Genomic DNA, 24,456 nt, shown 5'->3' on the forward strand with positions numbered 1-24,456 from the left:
GACCTGACAACCTCACTTGGATTTCTCTTAGGAATCTCCAAGCCAATGCATCCAAACTGAATTAATAATCTGCCTTCTATAAACCTGGTCCTGTTTCAGCATATCCTATGTCAAGGAATAGTACCTAATTAAAAAAAATCTTTCCAGAACAACCACTGCTTTTCATTTCTTCTGTCACAGCCATATTCTAAGTCACTAGTATTCCTTCCCTGGACTGTTCTCAAAGCTAGCCCATCTTGCTATACCAACTTTTGGCCAACTCCAATCCACAGAGCAGCCAGAGAGATCCCTTTTTAAAAAGAAAAGTTTAATTATATCACTCTCCGCCTTAAAAGTCTTCAATGATCTTCCAAAATTCTTGACATGGTTTACAAGGTCGCTTTATGCACCTCACTTTCCCTTGCCTGCTGTGCTTCACTGGCCTTTTGTCAGTTCCTGGAAAGAGGAATGCTTCTTCCTGTATTATAAACACTACATAAACATTACTCATTATTAATAATAACCATAAGCAAAAACTGACCTTACATTCATTATATAACAGAGTTATTTGTTATAGAATAAAAAGTTAACAGTCATGTCAATATAAATATATTTGTATACTAACAGCTTTATCAGATACTTATTTGGAAAAAAAAATTTTAAGGGAGAATTCACATCTCATTATCAAGTGTTCTGACCTTTGAACGTGGTATCTTCTCATTATCAGGTATTTTATATGTCTTTTTAGCAATTTTTATAGTTTTCTCCCTAAAGTTCTGATAAACTTCTTGTCAGATTTCTTCTAAGGTACTTTATCTGCAAAGGATAGTCCTCTGCCTAGAGTCATTTCCTTCTTTTATTACAGTAAATGGGAACTCTAGAAAAACCAAATAAGTTTGATTGCCTCTTTAAAGGTTTTATTTATTTATTCTGAGCTTTCCTTGTATGTTATATTCCTTGTATTATAGATACAATTAGATTAATTCCTGCTGTTTTATCGATTCCTATTTATCCTGTATCCTAATGATTTTTTAAATAAATTATTTATTTATTTATACGTATGTATGTATGTATGTATGTATGTATGTATGTATTGGCTGCGTCGGGTCTTCCTTGCTGTGCGAGGGCTTTCTCTAGTTGCGGTGAGCGGGGGCTACTCTTCGGTATGGTGCGCAGGCTCCTCACTGCGGTTGCTTCTTCTTTTGTTGAGGAGCACGCACTCTAGGCACGCAGGCTTCAGTAGTTGTGGCGCACGGGCTCAGTAGTTGTGGCTCGTGTGCTCTAGAGCACAGGCTCAGTAGTTGTGGCTCACGGGCTTAGCTGCTCCGCGGCATGTTGGATCTTCCCAAACCAGGGCTCGAACCCGTGTCTCCTGCATTGGCAGGCGGATTCTTAACCACTGCACTATCAGGGAAGCCCCTAATGATTTTTTAAACTAACCTTGCTGACTGATGAATGGATTTTTTTTTCCACCACTAGTTCAAATGTTATAAATTCTATTCATATTCATCTAAAAAATTTTTAAACATACACTTCTCAAATATGTTTTTCTGACAATATCTAGAGCAGTGTTTTCCAAGCTGTGGGTCATGACTCTTTAGTGGGCCATGAAATCAGTTTAGTAGGTCAAAACTAGCATTTAAAAGAGAAATAAAATTTCATAAAAAATATTTTACTGAATCATAGTGATCCTCAGCAATAACTATATAGGACATATTAACTTTTTAATATCTAAATATTATTTTTGCTACATATAATAAGGTGAAGTATTGTCTTGTTTTATTTATTTACTTGAATATATATATGCCTGTATAGTTGTTTGTACTATAAAATGTTTTTTACTCGTGGTCACAGCACAAAGTTTGAAAAACACTGATCTTGGAGTTAATCAGTATCTAAATCCTCCCAACTCCAAACAAAGCATAAAACATTACCACACTTAGTTTATATAGGTGCCCCACCCCCTCCCACTACCTACCCACCCCTGATTTGATAAGAATATTGAATTATACTTATTGTTATTTCAATTAAAAAAATGTAAGTACTCAACTTATTTAAACTTAACAGTAAGGTTGACTAATTTCTTTGCTCACCATGGCCTCGTGTTCCGGACAGATTGGTTCCGGTTTCATATATCTTCTTTCTGGATTACGTCCTTTAGTAATTCTTTCATAGTAGTGCTGTGGGTAGTAAACTTACTGAGTCTTTGAAATGTTGGCAAATAGTTTTATTTATTCTTCCTACTTTGGCTGGGTATAAAATTCTAGATTTTTTTTTAACAGTGATTCTCTTTGGGGTTAGGGGAGAAGAAGGAGGGAGCCAGGGACAATTGGAATTTGGGTTGATAGTTAAAGACTTTACCTACATTATTTAGAATTTTAAACTATTTTCATATATATATATATATATATATATATATACATATAGTTACTATTTTGTCACTACTTGTTAATATTTAATTTTTTTACGATTAAAAAAATTTTTAAAGGAATGTACTTATATATTCATTGTGCAATTCATAAGTAAAAAGGACACTTACGTGTAAGGGAGAACTTGGATCAATTCTAAATCTTCTAGGACTTGGGCTTCTACCAAATTTGCAGCCATTGAAATACATACTCCAAGAACAGCCAAAAGAGAAGGAAGCTCCGCAAGTCTCTGGATCAATTCCTTGACATGTACAGGTACGACTGTAAGATGGTAATTGCAAGGGAATGAACTGATAAAGTAGGACAATACCTCAAATAGAACATTTCAGGTTCATATAACTATAGAAGTATAGATGGATAATGAAATGATTTTAACACATCTATTTTATTACTTATTTAAAGTAGTGTTATGTTAACAACACAAGGCTAACTGCACTTGAATATAACTAAATCTTCAATTGAAATGTTTGTTCAAGATTGTAAATACAAATAAAAGGCAACAAACTATACAGATCTGACATATCCATAACTTGTTTGACTTGGAGATGTCCAAGGAAGGGAAATAAAGGGCCTGGATTTTAATCCAAGATTGGTTTCCTGTCAGAAGTGAAAATTAAAGCATCTCATTATCTCTTTGGACTTCATCCTTCCTTTGTAAAATGACATTGATATACTCCTGTGAGGACTGATTAAGGATAATATGTGTTGTATGTGAAATCACTTTGTCAATTTTAAAGAAAGCCTTTATAAATGTCATGAGAAAAAATTGAGGAGGAAGCTCGTTTCATTCAGCGACTGAGTAATTTTATAACCTTGGGGGGCATTTCTGAAACCCCAAAATGACTCTATACTAAGGATGACAATGATAAGAACATACACACAAAGATGTGAAACCAAAGAAGGAACGTACACCCTTGTGGTTCCTAGTTGCATAATGCTTGAAACTTCTAATAGTATGGAATTAGTACTTATATGACTTAAAAATACAAACAGGGACGTCCCTGGTGGCGCAGTGGTTAAGAATCCCCCTGCCAATGCAGGGGACACGGGTTCAATCCCTGGTCCGGGAAGATCCCACATGCCGCGGAGCAACTAAGCCCGTGCGCCACAACTACTGAGCCTGCACTCTAGAGGCCGTGAGCCAAAACTACTGAGCCCACATGTCACAACTACTGAAGCCCGCGAGCCTAGAGCCTGTGCTCCACAACAAGAGAAGCCACTGCAATGAGAAGCCCGTGCATTGCAACAAAGAGTAGCCCCTGCTCGCCACAACTAGAGAAAGCCCATACGCAGCAACGAAGACCCAGTGCAGACAAAAATAAATAGATAAAATAAAATTACTTAAATTAAAAAACACACGTTTTTAAAAAACAGTGAGTAAAAAGAATATAGAAATTTAGAGATCAAAACTGTAAGTATTTTTGGACTCCCCTGGTGGTCCAGTGGTAAAGAATCCACCTTACAATGCAGGGGATGTGGGTTTGATCTCTGGTCAGGGAACTAAGATCCCACATGCTGCGGGGCAGCTAAGCCCGGGTGCCACAACTACTGAGCTCACACACCTCAACTGGAGCTGGCGTGCCGCAAACTATAGAGCCCATGTGCTCTGGAACCTGCGCGCCACAACTACAGAAGAGAAGACCCACACGCCACAACTAGAGAGAAGCCTGAGAACCACAAGGAAGAGTCCGCGTGGCACAACAACAGATCCCGCACACCTCAAAGAAGATCCCACGTGCTGCAACTAATACCCGACACAGCCAAAAATAAATAAAATCTTAAAAAAAAAAACTGTAAGTATTTTTAGTTGTGAAAGTCAGGAAAATGCCTGATATATTTGAATGTAAAAAGGATCATTTAAGACACTATGAAGGAAAAAAAGGAAGGAGGAATAGTTCAAATATTCTAACTTCTACTAAGATGGAATATATACTTTTAAAGGGGCAAAAGATTACAATAACTTGAAAAGGAAGAAAAATAGGATATAAATAGGATCAAAGAAGGTAAATTTGAAATTGCAGAATTTCAAAGAAGTTGCCAAACAAGTAGAAAAATGTAGTTTAACTCTTAACTGTGAGACCTAAAAGTTTCTGTTAAACAGTCAACATCACCAATGATGAGACAAATAGACTTAAAATAGCTCCTAATATTATGGCCTGCCAATAATTCCTGAATTGAATTAAATCAGGAAGAAACAATCCTACAATCCAAAATTGAGCAACAGTCTACAAAATTAGCCTGTCCTTTTCAAAAAGGAAATGCCACGAAACACAAAAAAAGACTCAGATAAAAGGATTAAGAGACCCAAAAGACAAAACAACTCCATCCATAAATCATGGGTAGAGGAAAATTAGTATGAAGTATTACTGGAGAATAGATGATATTTGAATTAGAGAATAGCATTTTATCTAAGTGAAACTTCCTGGTTTTGATAATTGTACTGGTGTTAAGTAAGAGAATGTCCTCATTCTTAGAAAACACCCTGTGAAGTATTATTTAGGGGGAAAAGTCATAAAGTTTGCAACTAGTTCACAAATTATTCTGAAAGAAAGTATAGAAAAGCAATAATGATAATAACATGTAAGCTTATGTGTATGTGTGACCATGTGTATAAGTGTATGTAACAAACCGTTAACATTTGTGGAATCTAGGTAAGGGGTATATAAGAGTTCACTGAAATATTCTTGCATCATTTCTGTAATTATAAAATTTTTTTAAAGTGATAGGCTGGATCTACATTGAGTGATATAGAATAAAACTATTTATGAATTCTTGGGAAAAATAAGTTTATATGTATATCATTTAGAACTGTTTCTATACAAGAGGTATTTTATTATTGTGAATCCACATAACAAAATAGAAGCATTAAAATGATGTATACAACTAATATGTATAAAATAGATAAGTAATAAGCAACTGCTATATAAAAAACAAATAAAATAAAATTCAAAAATAAGTGATGTATACATACTTGGGATTAGGAAGATTAACAAAAATATAATGAAATGATTTTAAACATAAAGGAATGTTCTGGAAGGTACACAAATGATCTTGTGTGGAGGTTAGAGAGTGAATGACATATATTTTGTTTATAATTTGTATAATGACATTTCTTTTAAAAAAGAAAGAACTTTATGAGGAAAACTACACAAAACACTCTTGAAGAACATAAAAGTAAACTTTAACAAATGGAAAGAAAAATCATATTATGGGAGTGGAAGATTCAATATCATAACAATGTCAGTTTATTCTAAGTTAATTTAATGCAATCCCATTAAAATTACCATTAGATTTATCTTAAAACTAGAAAATTGATTATAAAGTTCATTTGGAAGCACAAACATAAAATAACAAAGAAAGCCTTGAAAAAGAGCAAAAATAGTGAGCTAGCCTTACCAAATATTAAAATATATTATAATGCCTCTATAACTTAAAAAATGTGGTACTAGTACGTGAAAAGACCAGACAGTGATACAGAATTCAAATAAAAGAGAGGACTCCATTATATACAGTTTTTGTATAAGGTAGTATTTCAAATCAAGGGGAAAAGAAGTACTCTTTAGTAAGCAGTATTGGGATAAATGGAAAAAAGAATAGAAATGGATCTCCTCTTCCCACTTCTGTCCAGCATAAATTTGAAATGCATCAGAGGTTTATGTTTTAAAAATTTCCAATTTCAACAATAAAAGAAAACATGGGTGAATTATTCTATAACTCACGTGAGAGAAAAATGTTCTTAAATACCGCTCAGAATTCAGACACAATAAGGGGAAAGATAGATACAATAAATTACATTAAAAAGAAAATGTGCAAAAGGTGACATAGCAGAAGTAAAAAGACAAATATCAAAGTGGCAAAAGCATTTAGAATTAAATCGCAAAGGGAGAGAAAAAATGAACACTCCTTTTGAAATAGGGGGTAGAATAATTAACAGATGGCTGACCATAAAAAAAGGACAAAATAATGCCATTTGTAGCAACATGGATACAACTAGAGATTATCATACTAAGTGAAGTAAGACAGAAAGAGAAAGACAAATACCATATGATATCACTTACATATGGAATCTAAAGTACGACACAAATGAATAAACCTACAAAACAAAAACAGACTCACAAATATAGAGAACAGACTTGTGGTTGCCAAGGGGTGGGGGAGTGAAGAACTGGGAGTTTGGGATTCGCAGACGCAAACTGTTATGATATAGGATAGATAAACAACAAGGTCCTCCTGCATAGCACAGGGAACTATATTCAATATCCTGTGATAAACCATAAATGGAAAAGAATATGTATATATATACATATATATATAACTGAGTCAATTTGCTGTACAGCAGAAATTAAAAACAACATTGTAAATCAATTATACGTCAACAAAATTTAAAAAATAAAAAACAAACAAATGGCAAATGCTCTTAACCATATGAAAAAATACTCATTCATAATATGAAAAATTCAAATCAACGTAAACTGATGACATTTATCCTCTATTAGATGGGCAAAAACTCAAGTTTGACAACATTGGAAAACTGTAGAAAAACAGATATTCTCTTACAGTGCTATACGAAATGCAAAATTGTACAATTCCTTATGGAGGAGCTGTTCCTTTATAGAAAAACCTCTCTCCTCCAGACTCCAGGGGTGAGAAGGATCAGGTACCAAAGAGAGAAGCAAGAAAAGAATATTCTAAAGGAGAATATCCTAAAATGGTCTTAACCCACTATGAAACCAAGTCTCTCGTTAAAGAAATGTTCACTCTTTAGTTGCACAATACCTAAAATTCTGTTCTCCCATATAACATATGTAGTTGGTAGTTAATTTAACATGATATAATAGACTGAATGGCAAAACAGTACAAAACAGATTTGATTACTTTTCATTGAGAGTGCATCTTCGGTCTGTGGGATGACCATTGTATGACTTTAGACTTTCCGTAAGCTGCGAGTACAGTTTGTCAGCCATTGGAAGAGGGATGCCGTCCCATACCATGATGAGCACCACCATCACAGCTGTTGGACAGTGGTGGCCTGCACGCTGTCGAACGAGACAAAGAACTTTCTCTTCATCGCTGCTTCTTCTTAAAACCTGCCAAAGCAGAATGCATACATTTATGGAAAACAAGAAACCTAATGTTGAATGCAGTGGATATTGTTTTTAAAGCTCTGCATCATTACATTCTAGCTTTTAAAAAATTACTATTTCTTAAAGGGTTGAAGCCTATAGGACCTTCAGGTGTTAGACTAGCTGCCTCCATACAACTCATCACAGGGTATCCAAGGTTACTTGACTAACAAACAACAGGCAGAAATCTGTGGAAACAGTCTGTGTTTTATCTCACTGTTGATACAGTATTGCAAAACAGACAACAGAAGATCCCATGGAAAAGAGCCTAATTAACTCATCTGCTCTTCCATAATTGCCACAACAGGACAAATCTAGCTAGATAGAAATAACCTAGTACTCCCAGCATTAAAAATAAACTCTGAGTGCTGTATTTAGCATCTGAGGAAACTTATTGATGTTTTCCTTGGGCAAATGGTTTTGCCATATAGAATAACTAATACATAAAGCAATACTCCTGCAATTCCTGTGATTTCTTTCCATGCTATCACAGGGATTTATCATACCCAACTTATCATAAGATTAAGGTGGTCTACCTGACATGGAGAATGCAAATTACAACAATTCATTTTGAATATTTATCCTTTTATCTTACACTGCATCATAACCATGAGTTGCTAAAAAAGGATTCCTAAGTATTTAAAATACTGCCCGGTGGTCCTAGTGTTTATCCTAGTGTTTATTTTTTTAAATTACATTAAAATATTGACATCATGTAAAACCATCCAACTATGTTTAAAAGTCCCTCCATATATCACAAATTTACAGTGAGACTGATCACATTAATCAGTAAATGATGACACTGCCCACCCCTGTGACGAGAATGGAGCACCCAATAGCATAATTAATATTCTATTTTTGCTGCTATAATATTACAAAAACTTGAGATGAAACTTCTTAAGATGTTAGTTACCCAATATCACTTTCTTCTGTCACTCCAGATGGTTAACAATCATTGCTACCAAGGCATCCCTTGAGTAGAGTTGGCTTTAGGACCTTCCCCCTAAACACAATTACGTATATTAAAATTTTTTTCTATATTTATATGTCCTTTAACAGCCAAATAAGAATACATTTGCTTTCAAATAAGCTCAAACGCAAAATGATATATTGTAGCAAACAAAATTACACCAGATAATCTTCATGTTGTCACACCAACAAAGTTATAGTGATCCAGTCTTTGTGTGGGAAATGCTAAAATGCTTTGTATTCATTGTATTTGTGCCTTTGTCAGATCTTGCGTATTTCCTTCAGTGAATAATGGAAAATTAAACATAATGAGTCTTTAAATTCAGATATAGGTTTAATAAGCTGCTTAAGTATTGCTATGATATGGATATTTATGTCCACCCCCAATTCAAAAAATAAATCCTAAATCCCAACAATGGTATTAATAGGTGGGGCCTTTGGGAGGTGATTAGGTCATGAGGGGGAAGCTCTCATGAGTGGGATTAGTGTTCTTATAAAAGAGACCCCACAGAGCTATGCAGCCCCTTTTACCATGTGAAGACACAAAGAGAGGAGGGATCACCAATCATGCTGGCACCCTGATCTTCAAGTTCCAAACCCCAGAACTGTGAGATATAAATTTCTGTTGTTTATAAGCCACCCAGTCTGATATTTTCTCATAGCAGTCTAAAAGGAGTAAGACAAGTATTAAACCTGTATAAGACCTTTGAAAACTATAAAAATATTATTAAAAGAAATTAAAGAAGACCTAAACAAATGAAGAGAGATACCATTTTCATGAAAGAGTAATTATTATAATGATGTCAATTTCCCCGAAATTGGTTTCCAGATTTGATACAATTCCAATCAAAACCCTACCAGAGGGACTTCCCTGGTGGCACAGTGGTTTAAGAAACCACCTGCCAATGCAGGGGATACAGCATCGATCCCTGGTCCGGGAAGATCCCACATGCCGCAGAGCAACTAAGCTGGTGCACCACAGCTACTGAGCCCACGCGTCTAGAGCCCGTGCTCCGCAACAAGAGAAGCCACAGCAATGAGTAGCCCCCGCTCACTGCAACTAGAGAAAGCCCGCGCAGCAACAAAGACCCAACACAGCCAAAAATAAATAAATAAATTCATATACATACATATATATATATATATAAAAACTCTACCAGAATTAGTTTTGTTTGGGGGTGGAATTGACAAACTTGTTGCAAAGTTTATATGGAAATGCAAAGGACCAAGAAGTGACAAGGAACAAAGACAGAGAAAGTGATTTACCAGGTATCAAGATCTACTGTAAAGTTGTAGTAATTAAGATACTCTAGTATTAGTTCAGTGACAGATAAGGAAATCAATGGAACAAAACAGATCCATATAAATATGGTCACCTGACGTATGATGAAGTTGACACTGCAGTGAAATGCAAAAAAGCAGCCTTTCAATAAATGGTACTGGATAGACATCCATATGGGAAAAAAAAAAAGAATCTTGATGCCTACTTCACACGAGTGACAAGTTATATTTTAGATCTAACTATGAAAGATAATCATTAAGTTTTTAGAAGAAAACACCTTCAAGACCTGGAATAGGTATAATATTCTAAAATAGATTACCAAATTTAATAATCCTAAAGGAAAAAGTTAAGAAGCTGGAATATATTAAAATTAAGAACTTCTGTTTATCAAAAGCATTAACTAACAAAAGATTGAGTATAAAGGCAATCAATACAGTGGGAGACATAGCTGCAATATATATAATCGACAAACTATTCTTACCCCAAATATATAAAGAACCTCCTCAAATGAGTAATAAAAGCAAAGTAGAAAACTGGCTGAAAAAATTAAATAGGCTCAACACAAGACAATATCCAAACAGATGTTGAGCATACGAAAATATGCTCAACATTATGAGTCATCTAGCAAAGTAAAAAAACTTAAAAGCACTACATGTGTGGGTGGGGTTATAAAACGGTGTAACTGCCATGGAAAACAGTATGAAGTTCCTCAAAAAATTAAAAATAGAACTACCATATGACCAAGCAATCCCACTTCTGAATATTTATCCAAAAGAATTGAAAGTAAGGTCTGAAACAGATATTTGCAAACCCATGTTCATTGAATCACACAAAGGAATATTATTCAGACTTAAAAAGTAAGGAGGGCTTCCCTGGTGGCACAGTGGTTGAGAGTCCGCCTGCCGATGCAGGGGGCACGGGTTCGTGCCCCGGTCCAGGAAGATCCCACATGCCATGGAGCGGCTGGGCCCGTGAGCCATGGCCTCTGAGTCTGCGCATCCGGAGCCTGTGCTCCGCAACGGGAGAGGCCACAACAGTGAGAGGCCCGCGTACCGCAAAAAAAAAAAAAAAAAAAAAAAAAAAAAAAAAAAAAGTAAGGAAATCCTGTCATGTGGCAAATGGATGAACCTTGAGGACATAATTCAAAGTGAAATGAGCCCGTCATAAAAAGACAAACACTTTATGATTTTACTTACAAATCATATTCAAAGTCATAGAAACATAAAGTTGAATGGTGTTAGGGGCTAGGGTCATAGAAAAATAGGGAGTTGGTTTAAGGGGTATAGGGTTTCGGATTTGCAACATGAAAATGTTCTGGAGATCTGTTTCACAACAATGTGAATATACATAAAACTACTGAACTGTACACTTAAAAATGGTTAAGATGGTAAATTTTACATTATGTGTTATTTTACCACAATAAAAAAGAGAGGAAAGTCTTCTTAAAAAAAGCACTACAGACCCAGGAGATTGTCTAAAATGGAAAAGATAGAAAATGTCAAGTGTTGATAAGAATGTAGAGCAACTGGAACACTGGTACATTACTCATATGAGAACGTAAAAAAACGATAACCACTTTGGAAAACTATGTGTTAGTATCAACCAAAGCTGCACATATGCATATCCCGCCACCTCAGCAATTCCACTTCTAGGTATATAACAAACAGAAATGTATTCTTATATTTCCTAAAGATAACACCACTATTGATGACGACCCAAAACTGGTAAAAACCCAAATGTTAACCACCAGAAGAATGGCTCAATGAGATGAGAATGATCTACAGTTACAAGCAACATGGCTTAATCTCACAATTATAATGCCGTGAGGAAGACGACAGAAGACATATGCAGAAGAATACATATTAGAAGACTGCATTTACATAAAGTTCAAATCAGGCAAGATTAATCAATAATGTTAGAAGGCAGGAGAGTGGTTACTCTTTAGGGAGTAGCTAGTGACTGGGAGGGTGCAAGAGTACTTCTGTAATATTGACTGCTGGTTACACCAGTGTGTACACTTTAGAAAAATTCTGTGACCTTAGGGATTTCTGAAGTCTTCTGCATGTATATCACACTAAAATTAAAAGTGTACCTTAACCTAAATTTAAAACAAAAAACAGAAACTGCTTAGTCATTTACTGGCTCAGGACATTGTAGCAATTTTATTAACCTTTCTATAGTAGCACAGACCTCGGATCTAATAAATATTACCCACTATTTTATGTCTCTTTATTACTGCATACTTGGCTTCTGAGCACAGAACTCAGCTTATGGGAGGCTCTCATCAAATATTTGTTGAACAAACCCACAAAAACTCAGTGTGGTTGCATTTTATGAAAATTTCAAAACCAAGTGATACTATTAATAAGATGGAAACTCTCATTTCAGAAACAGATTTTAAGTGACACAAATAGTCTAAATTTTAAAACTTTTGGAGATAACCACACTTTTTTGGTAACTGGAACAAGTATTGATTGGTAAGCTATTGAAGCTGGGGCCTCATGACAGACTCACTTTATAAATTTGTTTTATTTTATTTTTGGCTGCATTGGGTCTTCATTGCTGAGCGCTTACTTTCTCTACTTGCGGCGAGTTGGGGCTACTCTTCGTTGTGGTGCATGGGCTTCTCATTGCAGTGGCTTCTCTTTGTTTCGGAGCACGGGATCTAGGCACACGGGCTCCGTAGCTGTGGCTCACGGGCTCTAGAGCGCCATGAACGGGCTTAGTTGCTCTGCGGCACGTGGGATCTTCCTGGACCAGGGCCCTGCATTGGCAGGCAGATTCTTAACCACTGTGCCACCAGGGAAGCCTGACACTCACTTTAGATGGTAAATGATGCACCCAAACATCTGAGTAATGTAATGATCATGACTACTGTCCTGTCACTTTTTAATATTTATTCTTATATTACATGCTATGCAATTGTTATATCTGTGAAACATCACACATTCTTTTAGGACTTGTGCTAAAATCATAACACAAATTGAATAATGTTGGAATGAAGAATGTTTAAAATAAATGGCTTTTGTAAATACCATCCACTTGTCTTTTTTTTTTTAATATGTATCTATTTATTTGGTTGCATCAGGTCTTAGTGGCAGGTGGGCTCCTTAGTTGCGGCCCACCAGCTTCTTAGCTGTGGCAGGTGGGCTCCTTAGTTTCGGCTCGCACGTGGGATCTAGTTCCTGACTAAGGATCAAACCCAGGCCCCCAGCATTGGGAGTATGGAGTCTTAACCACTGTGCCACCAGGAAAGTCCCACCATCCACTTGTCTTTTGATATCAGCTTTATTGAAACATAATTTAAATATCACGAAATTCATCCTTTCAAAGTACGCAATTCAATGGTTATTTGTACATTCAGAGTTGGCCAACCATTACCACCAATATATAATTTTAGAACATTTTCCTTCTCTGAAAAGAACCCCATTAGCACTCATGCCAAATTTCTCTCTTTTCTTGGCCACCATTACTCTACTTTGTATTTCTGTAAGTTTTGCTTGTTTGGGACAAAGGATATCCTCTAATATGTGACCTTTTGTTTCTGGCTTCTTTTACTTAGCATAATGTTCATTCATGTTTATAGTATTTATCAGTACTTCCTTTTTATTGCCAAATAATATTCCATTGCATGGATATTCAACTTTATGTTTATCCATTCATTGGTTGCCATTTGGATTGTTTCAACTTTTGCTATTATGATTGATGCTGCTATCAACATTCATGTAACAAGTTTTTATATAGACACATTTTCATTTCTCTTGGGTATATACCTAGGAGTGGAATTGCCTGGCCATATGGAACTGTGAGTCTTCCAACTTTGCTCTTCTTTCTCAAGATTATTCTGGCTACTCTAACATATTTTACTGTTAACTTAAGATAGGACACTCATACATTTAGAGATGATGCTGAGAATGTAAACAGCAGCTGAAATCAAAATGACCAGTGATTGGAGATTGGTATGCTCTGAGAATTTATTCCCGTACTTAGTATTTATCCCTGTGACCACTACATTTCAATACTTTGTATCACAGAGAAAACTGAAGTAGGATTTCCACAGGAAAAGCCATTCTCATTAATTAATGTATTAGATACAACTTTTCTGATTAAAATTTGTATTTAAAATCCATTGTATTACTATCACTATTTCTCTCCTGAGTTTAAATCGTGCATTTTCTATTTTCTCTAAATTATCATCAAAATTATTTGAGCAAAAGAGTTCTGGGTAGCTATTAAAGCTGTGTCTAATCAAATCCTCCTATAATTTCTAGAGAAATTAACATCAAAAGCAACTATCAAGGAAAAAAATACTTCTGCAAACTAATTTGGAGAAGGAAATGAAGACCTTATGCTCTCAATTTTGGAAAGTAGCTGATAAAAAACAGTAAGTTTCTAAAGAGCCTAATCAAACATAAGCTTTTGCACAGCAAAGGAAACCATAAATAAGATGAAAAGACAATATACGGAATAGAAGATATTTGCAAACAGTGTGACCAACAAGGGATTAATCTCCAAAATATACAAACAGCTCATACAGCTCAATAACAACAACAACAAAACCCAAACATGCCAATCACAAAATGCACAGAAGAGCTAAAGACATTTCTCCAAAATGGAATACAGATGGCCAACAGGCACATGAAAAGATGCTCAACTTTGCAAATTATTAAAGAAATACAAATCAAAACTACAATGAGGTACCACTTCACACCAGTCAGAATAGCCATCATTAAAAAGTCTATAAATAATAAATGATGGAGACGTTGTAGAAAAAAGAACCCGCCTACACTGTTGGTGGGAATGTAAATTGGTGTAGCCACTATGAAAAACAGTATGGAACTTCCTCAGAAAACTAACAGAGTTGCCATATGATCTAGCAATCCCACTCCTGGGCATATAACCAGACAAAACTATAATTCAAAGAGATACATGCACCCCTATGTTCATAGCAGCACTATTTACAATAGACAAGACATGGAAACAACTTAAATGTCCATTGACAGATGAATGGATAAAAAAGATGTGAGATACACACACACACACACACACACACACACACACACACACACACACACACTGGAATACTACTCAGCCATTAAAAAGAATGAAACAATGCCATTTGCAGCAACATGGATGGACGTAAAGATTACCATACCATGTGAAGTAAGTCAGAAAGAGAAAGACAAATACCATATGATATCACTTATATGTGGAATCTAAAACATGACACAAATGAACTTATTTACAAAACAGAAACAGACTCACAGACTTAAATAGACATAAACCCAAATACATAGAGAACAGATTTGTGGTTGTCAAGGGGGAGAGAGGGTGCAGGAGGGATGGATTGGGAGTTTGGGATTAGGAGAAACAAAAAATGGAAACTATTACATATAGAATAGATAAACAAGGTCCTACTATGTAGCACAGGGAACTATATTCAATATCTTGTAATAAACCATAATGGAAAAGAATCTGAAAATATATATATATGTATGTATAACTGAATCACTTTGCTGTATACCCAAAACTAACACAACATTACACATCAACTATACTCCAATAAAATAAATTAAAAAAAAAAAAGATACACGGTCCAAGAGCTGAAAAATAAAATAATTTTAAAAATAATGGACTTCCCTGGTGGTCCAGTGCGTAAGACTCTGTGCTCTCACTGCAGGGGCTCCGAGTCTGATCCCTGGTTGGGGAACTAGATCCCACATGCATGCCGCAACTAAGAGTCCACCTGCCACAACTAAGGATTCTGCATGCTGCAACTAAAGATCCCTTGTGCTACAACTAAGACCCGGCACAGCCAAAATAAATAAATAAGTATTTTAAAAATAAATACATAAATAAAGTAAAAAAAATAAAAACAGGCCACTGTCAGAAACAATGTAAGAGCAACAAGTAAATCTTTGTATAACCTGAGGAATGAACAATGGGGGAATATCTCTTTTCGGTTATACTCAATCTGTGCGGCAATGAATATTCAATGTGTATTGTTTTAGATGTCAGAAATAAATTGATGATATAAATTAAGTATATGAATTTAGATGAAGCAATTAGTAGCCAGGTCCAAAATACTGTCAGGTTAGCAAGACGTTATTCTGCCTAAACATGATATGCTGCAAATTATAATTACCTGGGAAGCTGATCAAATAATACCATAAGTGAAACCCAAAATTGAACGTAAAGGGTCATTTCCATTAATGCAGAAAATATCAGCAATGCATTTTTCTACTGTGATATTGTTAGGGGCGAATATAAGACACTTGTGAGAGGTTTATATGAATAAGGGTGCAAAGTAGGGTCATACTCTTTTCTGTTTGGAGAGAGTGGAAAGGCTTCATGGAGGAGACCCTTCTTAAAAGACTGAAAAAGAAAAAAAAAAGAAAAGAAAAGACTGAAAAAGAGTTTGCCACCAGAAAAAAGATAGTACAAAGGCAATTCTACAGTCTACAAGGTAAGGGTGTTATTTAAGGAAGAATTCCGCCAATTGTATCCATACCAGATGGCTTCTGTGATTATAAGACTCCATTTATTAAATTATTATACATAATTGGTTCTATTTCTGGGATCTCTGACATAAAGATAATGCTTGGTCTGTTTTCAAGATGTAGCTCAAAGGTCAACACCTCCCCAAAGTCCTTCCTGGAACCTCGTCTCCAAAAGTTACTCTTGGTTCCTCCCTCTTTGTTCCCTCTACATGCCATTTTCAAGGGGCAAGTGACAGGGAAGTAGTAACTAGCACATGGATAACACGAGGTATGGCCATGCCTTCTTCACCTAAGAAGACATATTATAGACAGGCTGCTGACTTGAGTTACTGAGGAGTGATCTTTTGGGGAAAGCTATGTTACTGAGAAGGAGTGTAATCAACAGTTTGAACAGCTGAAGAAAGGTTTTGAGGATCTAGACTTTCTTTGGCAGTTAAGGTATTAGTGATCATTGTGATAGTACTTTCAGAGAAGTGGAGACGAAAGATCAGTCTGATGATCATTAGTAAAAGATTTCTTAGCATTTCTATGATGGAGTCCCCTTGTCCTGGGTTATAAATTGTTTTGCCTTAACAGCCTCTTTATGTATAGCTCTGAAAAGTACATCGTAAACTATTTCTGTTACCCTGGTCTCAATGGAACAACCTATTTAAATTCCCCACAGTGAGATCTTAAGGCACGATAGACCAGGATCAAGAGTGATAACCTGGGATATTCTAAATAAACTCTGGTGCTCTAGTGGGTTTAGGGCCTTTTTTTTTTTTTTTTTTTTGCGTTACGCGGACCTCTCACTCTTGTGACCTCTCCCGTGGCGGAGCACAGGTTCCGGATGCGCAGGCTCAGCAGCCATGGCTCACGGGCCCAGCTGCTCTGCGGCATGTGGGATCTTCCCGGACCGGGGCACGAACCCTTGTCCCCTGCATTGGCAGGCAGACTCTCAACCACTGCGCCACCACAGAAGCCCCTAGGGCCATTTTTTACTAAGGATATAAAAACTGGTGGAGAGAGAAGAAACAAAGTACTCTTGCAATTTATAAGGAGGTAACTGTAGGTAACAATATTTTTATATTCTTAGGGCATAGAAAGAAGGGTCTCAAAGACCAAGAGCAGTTTCCACTATAGCAGGCAAACTCAGCTTCTAGCTATAGTATATTTATATAGGTAACAGAAAAAGTAAAGTAGCCTTTTAATTCCCCTGCCTCCAAAATCCAGAGAAAATTAGATATATACATTCTTGCTTTGCACAAAACGAAAAAATATTCATAATGTCAATGAATGGTATACTGACATTTAATTATCTTCCACTATAATCACTAATTTCCCTTACTGGTATATAGACTTTGTAATGGTTATTTTGGAAACACAGCATTTTGTTTGTTGGATCAGAATTACTACTACATTTGCTGGTACCTGCAGATATTTGAACATACAAAGGCTAATCAAACTATTACTTCTGAAAACTAGAATTAAAGGTGAGAATTTAGATCAAATAGACAATGTGATAAAAAAATAAAAAGAAACAAGTGGTATTATAATTGGAAGACAATTATTTTTTATACAAAATTCTTTCTAGAAAATTCAAGAGAATCAAAGAAAACTCTACTGGATTTTTAAGGAGAGTAAAACAGGTGGCTCTTTATAACTGTTGAGGACTCAACAGCTTTAATATATACCAGCAATAACCAAATAGAGGTTTGGTTTACAGCTTAAATTAAACATAGCTGTAAGGATTATCTTAAGGGAAATGCATGTAAATAAATCTTAATTAAGCTGTTCCTAGATGGAAGGTTAGACATTAAAAGATTTAAATTCTAGCCACTAATCTACTCCCGATTCTAAGATATATTTAGCTTGTTTCTAAAGTTCATATGAAAGATTAAATGAACATTAAGTCATGAAAAAGATTTTTTAGACAACGGAGAGGGAAATGTCCTTCTAAATTTAAAACTTTTCTACAAAACCATAGCAAAAAATGCAGTACCAGCCCAGCAACGGTCTAACCTAGTGGGTCAGTGAACAATGTCAACAAAAATGGACATGTACATGGGACTTCCCTGGTGGTGCAGTGGTTAAGACTCCAAGCTCCCAATGCAGGGGACCCAGGTTCGATCCCTGGTCAGGGAACTAGATCCCACTTGCATGCCGCAACTAAGGAGCCCGCCTGCCACAACTAAGACCGGGTGCAAGCAGATAAATAAATAAATAAATATTTAGGGGGGGAGAAAAAAAAGGACATGTGGAAAATGAAGTGGATTTTTTTTTTTTGGGCTGCGTTGGGTTTTCGTTGCTGCTCGTGGGCTTTCTCTAGTTGCAGTGAGCAGGGGCTACTCTGTTGCGGTGTGCGGGCCTCTCGCTGTGGTGGCTTCTTTGGTTGTGGAGCACTGGCTCGTGGCGTGTGGGCTCAGTAGTTGTAGTACACAGGCTTAGTTGCTCCACGGCATGTGGGATCTTCCTGGACCAGAGCTCGAACCCGTGTCCCCTGCATTGGCAGGCGGATTCTTAACCACTGTGCCACCAGGTAAGTCCCAAGATATTGACTTTTTACTTACTAGGTAAACAATGACAAAATAAATTTCACCAGTAGATTAATTTTTTTATAGTAAAAATGTTTTTAACAACAAGAAAAAGATTTATTCTTTACTAAGTATTATAAATTAAGAATTTGGGAAGAATCCATCCTTTTTCAGCCTTTTTTTACATTAAGCAATTTCTTTGAAGCCTTTTTTATAATTTCTAATACTGCATTCAAACAACCCATGAAGAATTGAGCTGTATATTCTATTTCAGTATGCAAAGAGAATCAAAAACTCTTGAGTAGCCTGTGCTCGAAAACAATCCTATGTTCATTTAATCAAACTTTCTTCAAATTTAGGAAGTTATAGAATAAAGAGTTTTTACCAGAAGTTTTACTGACTGTCACTCTTCTGCTTAACATGCTTCAGCAGTTGTCCATAATTTTTAATTGCAATTTTTAACATCCTAGCTCTTAGTTTGGGTATACCCAAAATTGCTAATCATCATCTCAGAGGGTAAAACTAAGATAAATTTTGAAAATAATAGACTTTTAAAATTTAATTTTAATTTAATATGGAACTTTAATTTTCTGACTGGATACTTCAAATTAACACTGAATTTAATTTTAGTTTAAAATTTAATAATTGTATAAACATTATAGAACTATGTTACTTTAAAAAAAGAGCAAATAAAATAATTGTTGTAATACAATCTTAGCTCTAAAGATGCAGCAGTGACTAGGGTCCTACATCAGCTCCAATAAAAATCTGGGCTCCACAGAAGGACTTGGTTAGAATCACAGCTAGGAGCAACGTTTATGTCAAGTGTCGGGTATATTACCAAAGAGAGATCACTTTTGAGCTTATCCATACCCATGTGAGAGAAAAGTAGGGTTAAATTTTCAACACAAATGCTGGTGGCCACCCCCCCGCGAACAAAACCAAAATCATCCATTTAAATCCGCCTGTATATTATAGTTAATGAACTTCATCCTTTGGGGGTGGTGGTGGTAAGATTAGGTGCATGTGGGGTGTTCTGGGGAGGTGGTGATAATTTATTTCTTGATCTGGATGGTTTGACTTTGTAAAACTTCAATGTGCTACACAGTTGTGAGTTGTGTACTTTATGTATATTATAGCTCAATAAAAAGTTTCCTTAAAAAAAAAAAGTTTCCTTAAAAAATGAACTCTATGGGACTTCCCTGGTGGCCCAGAGGTTAAGAATCCGCCTGCCAATGCAGGGGACACGAGTTCAAGCCCTGATCCGGGAAGATCCCACATGCCGCGGAGCAACTAAGCCCATGCGCCACAACTACTAAGCCTGCACTCTAGAGTCTGAGAGCCACAACTACTGAAGCCCGTGCACCTAGATCCTGTGCTCCGCAACAAGAGAAGCCACTGAAATGAGAAGCCCGCTCACCACAACTAGAGAAATCCCACACGCAGCCAAAAAAAAGAGAACTCTATAAGCAAGCAAGCTAACATAAAAGTAGTTCTAATGGTACATTAGTGGACAGTAGGATTAAGTGAAGAAAAATGTTTTATAACAAAAGAAAAGCAAGGACAGTGAAAAATGTAAGTCAGTTTAACATCAACTGATAGCATCAACCTCTTGGCTTTTGCCTAATTTTGATCACTGAAGTATAAAATGTTTTTTTCACATTAGCAAGATTTTGCAGACAGCAAACAAGTAGCCCAGGACACCAACTACCCCTTTATTATGTTGACATGGTAATACACAAAGAGGTGCCTGATTTGGGCACAGAAATAAGCAGTACCATGGTACAGGGTGAAGACAACCAAGGCAGATACTAGGCAGAAACTTGGAACAAAGGAACAAAAAAAGGGAAGTCTTTGAAGATTATATAAATGTGTAAATCCAGGTTAGATAGTTTTAAAACTTTTAGATACTTCAGCTTGCTTTACACCTCACCCCAAAAACTCTGGTCACATCACACCCAAATAGGCAATAAAACATTCACTTGTACATACTCATTGCCACACCTGCTCTATTGACTAATAAACGATCCTATGTAGGGAACCCATGAACTGGTGGCCTGGTGTGAATTACTCAGCACGGGAGCCATCTGGGGAAGGCTTACTGTTTGAATTCTTCTCCCAACTCAAAGGCTCAGTTGGGGTGGGGCAGGGGGGTGGGGTGGGTGGGTAGTATAGGGAGTTAATAGAGCCTACTGTATCCAAGAAACTACATCACCCTTTCCACCAAGATCTACTGAATAACAAGGTAACTACTCCCTGACCAGATCCAAAGTGACGGCAGAGAAGAGTCACAAATGTCTGTCAAAAGCTAACAATCAAGGAGGAGTGTTAATGACCACCTGGCAAAGAAACATTTCCAAGATTAAAACAGTGTTAAGAACAAAGGCAAAACATTGTGAAACTGGCTTAGAAAGTTGTGCTACCCAGTTATAATTTGTTTTTAGGCTTTCTGTGTGTGACCTAACCCTAACACCTCCCTTCAAGAAAAGGAGGCAAGAGCAGCATGATTAAAGTAAGATAGAGGGAATTCCCTGGTGGCACAGCGGTTAAGAATCCGCCTGCCAATGCAGGCAACACGGATTCAATCCCTGGTCCGGGAAGATCCCACATGCCGTGGAGCAACTAAGCCCGTGCGCCACAACTACTGAAGCCTGTGCGCCTAGAGCCCATGCTCCGCAACAAGAGAAGCCACCGCAATGAGAAGCCCACACACCACAACAAAGAGTAACCCCCACTCACTGCAACTAGAGAAAAGCCCATGCACAGCAACGAAGACCCAACGCAGCCAAAAATAAATAAAATAATTAATTTTTTAAAAAGTAGGATAGAATTCAACTACTATTTCTACACATAAGTCTGCACACAGAGATGAGAAAATGTACATAAAATCACAAGATGCTTGATTTACGTTAATGTTTAATATCAAATACAGGTCAAATGTAAACTATGCAAGATGAAAAATGTAAACTATGCAAGATGAAAAGTAAGTTTGGAGCAATACAATCTACCAGTTGAAGGTTTATTAGATTCCTTAGTTTAAAATAATTTACCTTCATTTCCTCTCTCTCCTTTTTCTTCATTCCTCTATTAAGTATCCATATGACTCTTTTTTCTTTTTTAAATGGAGAGCTCAGCTTTTTTTTTTTTTAAATAAACTTATTTATTTTTGGCTGCGTTGTGTCTTTATTGCTGCACGCAGGCTTCTCATTTTGGTGGCTTCTCTTGTTGCGGAGCATGGGCTCTAGGTGCACAGGCTTCAGTAGTTGTGGCACATGGGCTCAGTAGATGTGGCTCGCAAACTCTAGAGCACAGGCTCAGTAGTTGTGGCGCACGGGCTGAGTTGCTCCGCGGCATGTGGGATCTTCCCAGACCAGAGATTGAACCTGTGTCCCCTGCCTTGGCAGGCGGATTCTTAAACCACTGCGCCACCAGGGAAGTCCCTCCATATAAGACTTGATTGTGCTAGTGTCATTCAAAATAATAAAGTCCTAAAAACAATGTAGACTATAGAGAAACCTAACCATTTACTCTATTTTTTATTTAATCTCGAGAGCTCAAATTTGGGTTGGACAACTTTAGCAGACTATTAGTTCTAATACTTAAAATGGCCCATGTCTCAGGAAAGAGCTAATAATGTATACCAGAGCAATACTATTTCAAGATATCAATTCCAATTGAAAATATTCAATAACAGTCTTATTTAAGCTCTATATTCATTTACTCAACAGAAATTTATTGAGTCCTGAATATGTGCTGGGCATTGCTCCAGGCACAAGCAACATAACTTGGAAATTTTGCAACAAATAAACTTCGATTAACATTATGATTTTTCTAACACATATAATCATTTATGAGGCCTATTTTTTTCACAGATACACAGAATTAATTCTTGGTTTTGATATCAAGATTATTCTTTTGCCGGGCTTCCCTGGGGGTCCCGTGGCTAACACTGCGCTCCCAATGCAGCGGGCCTGGGTTCGATCCCTGGTCAAGGAAGTAGATCCCACATGCTGCAACTAAAGATCCCGCATAAATAAATAAACAAACAAACATATAAAAAGATGGGGCTTCCCTGGTGGCGCAGTGATTAAGAATCTGCCTGCCAATGCAGGGGACAGGGGTTTGAGCCCTGGTCTGGGAAGATACCACATGCCGCAGAGCAACTAAGCCCGTGTGCCACAACTACTGAAGGCTGCGTGCCTAGAGCCTGTGCTCCACAACAAGAGAAGCCACTGCAATGAGAAGCCCGCGCACCCAACGAAGAGTAGCCCCAGGTCGACGCAACTAAAGAAAGCCCGTGTGCAGTAACAAAGACCCAATGCAACGAAAAATAAATAAATTAATTTAAAAAAAGATTATTTTGCATTGTCATTAGTAGATATCAAAATCTGCATAAGTTCTTAGCAACTATACTTTATTTCAGTCTTGTCTCTGAATTGTTTTTGTATTTGTGAAAAGAGCCAGATTCTGAAAGAAAAATTGTAAAAGGTAAAGAAAGTAATTTTGCTATAGCTGCTTCATGGAAAATGCTATATATCTTTTACATACCTAGCAACTCTTAAGAAGACTTAAGCCATTAATAGGACTTAAACTGCCAAAATCTTTAAGCTGCAGATTTCATATTTGTCTTCATAGAAAAAACAGAAGTATTGATATATATCAAAACTCGATCAGTGTAATTATTATTATGCTAGAGAAGGTTTGAACGGCGGGAAGAATCACCCAAAATTCTACCACTTAACCCAGCCACCTTGCTCTTTTGGGTCACTTACTCAAGAGGAAGCCAGCTGCCATAAACATATTTTCACCCTTTGCTACTTAAAGGCAAATAAGTAAAATATTCAGAAATATCTAACAGATACAGATTAACAAACCTATGTAAACTATCAGTGCCAAATATTGGGAGCCAATCCCTACCACTTATTTCAGCAAATATGCAAGGTTGTACGTGGGGGAAAACACAAAAGAACAGTAACCATACCGTTAAGAAATACATAAGGGGGGCGGGGGGGGGGAAGCAGGAAAATTATTACCACAAAAGTTAAGATGGAGGGGTTCTTGGGGCTTCTGGGAACCTAGAAAAATTGTATTTTTCACCTGGGTAGTTGCTTGATGAGTGTTCAATTTATAATCATAGGTCATCTCTACCTTTATATTTTACAAACTTTTTTTTTATATATTCCATAACGAACAATGTTGTTGCTTAAGAGCATTATTTTGTGAATAAAGATTCACAAATTAAAGTCTTTTGCCTTTAGAGATGACAGGGCTAAGGAAGATAGATTCGATCAGATGTATTATATATTAAATATATCGGATAGGGCTAAGATAGCTATATTTTACAATGTCAATGTAGTATCCTTAACATATTGATATTTTTAGCGAAGAAGAGATATTGAACTTTGTAATAGCCAGTCTCCAAGATGCCCCCAATCATCACCACCATCTGGTATTTATGCCCCTGCATTGTCCCCTCCCACACTAAATAAGGCTCAATAATGTAGCAACTTCCAAGGTTAATGTCATAAAAGACATTGTGACTTCCTCCTTATTATATTTTGATTGACTCACTCTGGGGGAAAACAAGCTGCTATGACATGAGAAAACATTTAAGAAATCCTATGATAAGAAAGTGAGTCCTCTAGCGAACAGCTATCAAGG

At 36.6% G+C, this 24,456-nt stretch overlaps 1 protein-coding gene across 5 annotated transcripts in view; it reads right to left on the reverse strand.

The window, feature by feature from the left end:
* The window catches only part of TET1 (tet methylcytosine dioxygenase 1), a 126,528-nt gene that overhangs the window by 12,921 nt on the left and 89,151 nt on the right, over nucleotides 1–24,456 (reverse strand). For 3 of the 5 annotated variants that reach the window (XM_065893854.1, XM_065893855.1, XM_065893857.1), the window contains 3 exons: nucleotides 7,284–7,495; nucleotides 2,519–2,669; nucleotides 2,073–2,159 (listed from right to left, as the gene is read on the reverse strand). In XM_065893854.1, the coding sequence (XP_065749926.1) occupies nucleotides 2,073–2,159; nucleotides 2,519–2,669; nucleotides 7,284–7,495 (450 nt within the window). The remainder of the gene's footprint in view (nucleotides 1–2,072; nucleotides 2,160–2,518; nucleotides 2,670–7,283; nucleotides 7,496–24,456) is intronic. The other 2 variants (XM_065893858.1, XM_065893856.1) reach the window with 1 other exon arrangement.

This window comes from Phocoena phocoena, chromosome 16 (assembly GCF_963924675.1).
Source record: "Phocoena phocoena chromosome 16, mPhoPho1.1, whole genome shotgun sequence".
Lineage (NCBI taxonomy): Eukaryota > Metazoa > Chordata > Mammalia > Artiodactyla > Phocoenidae > Phocoena > Phocoena phocoena.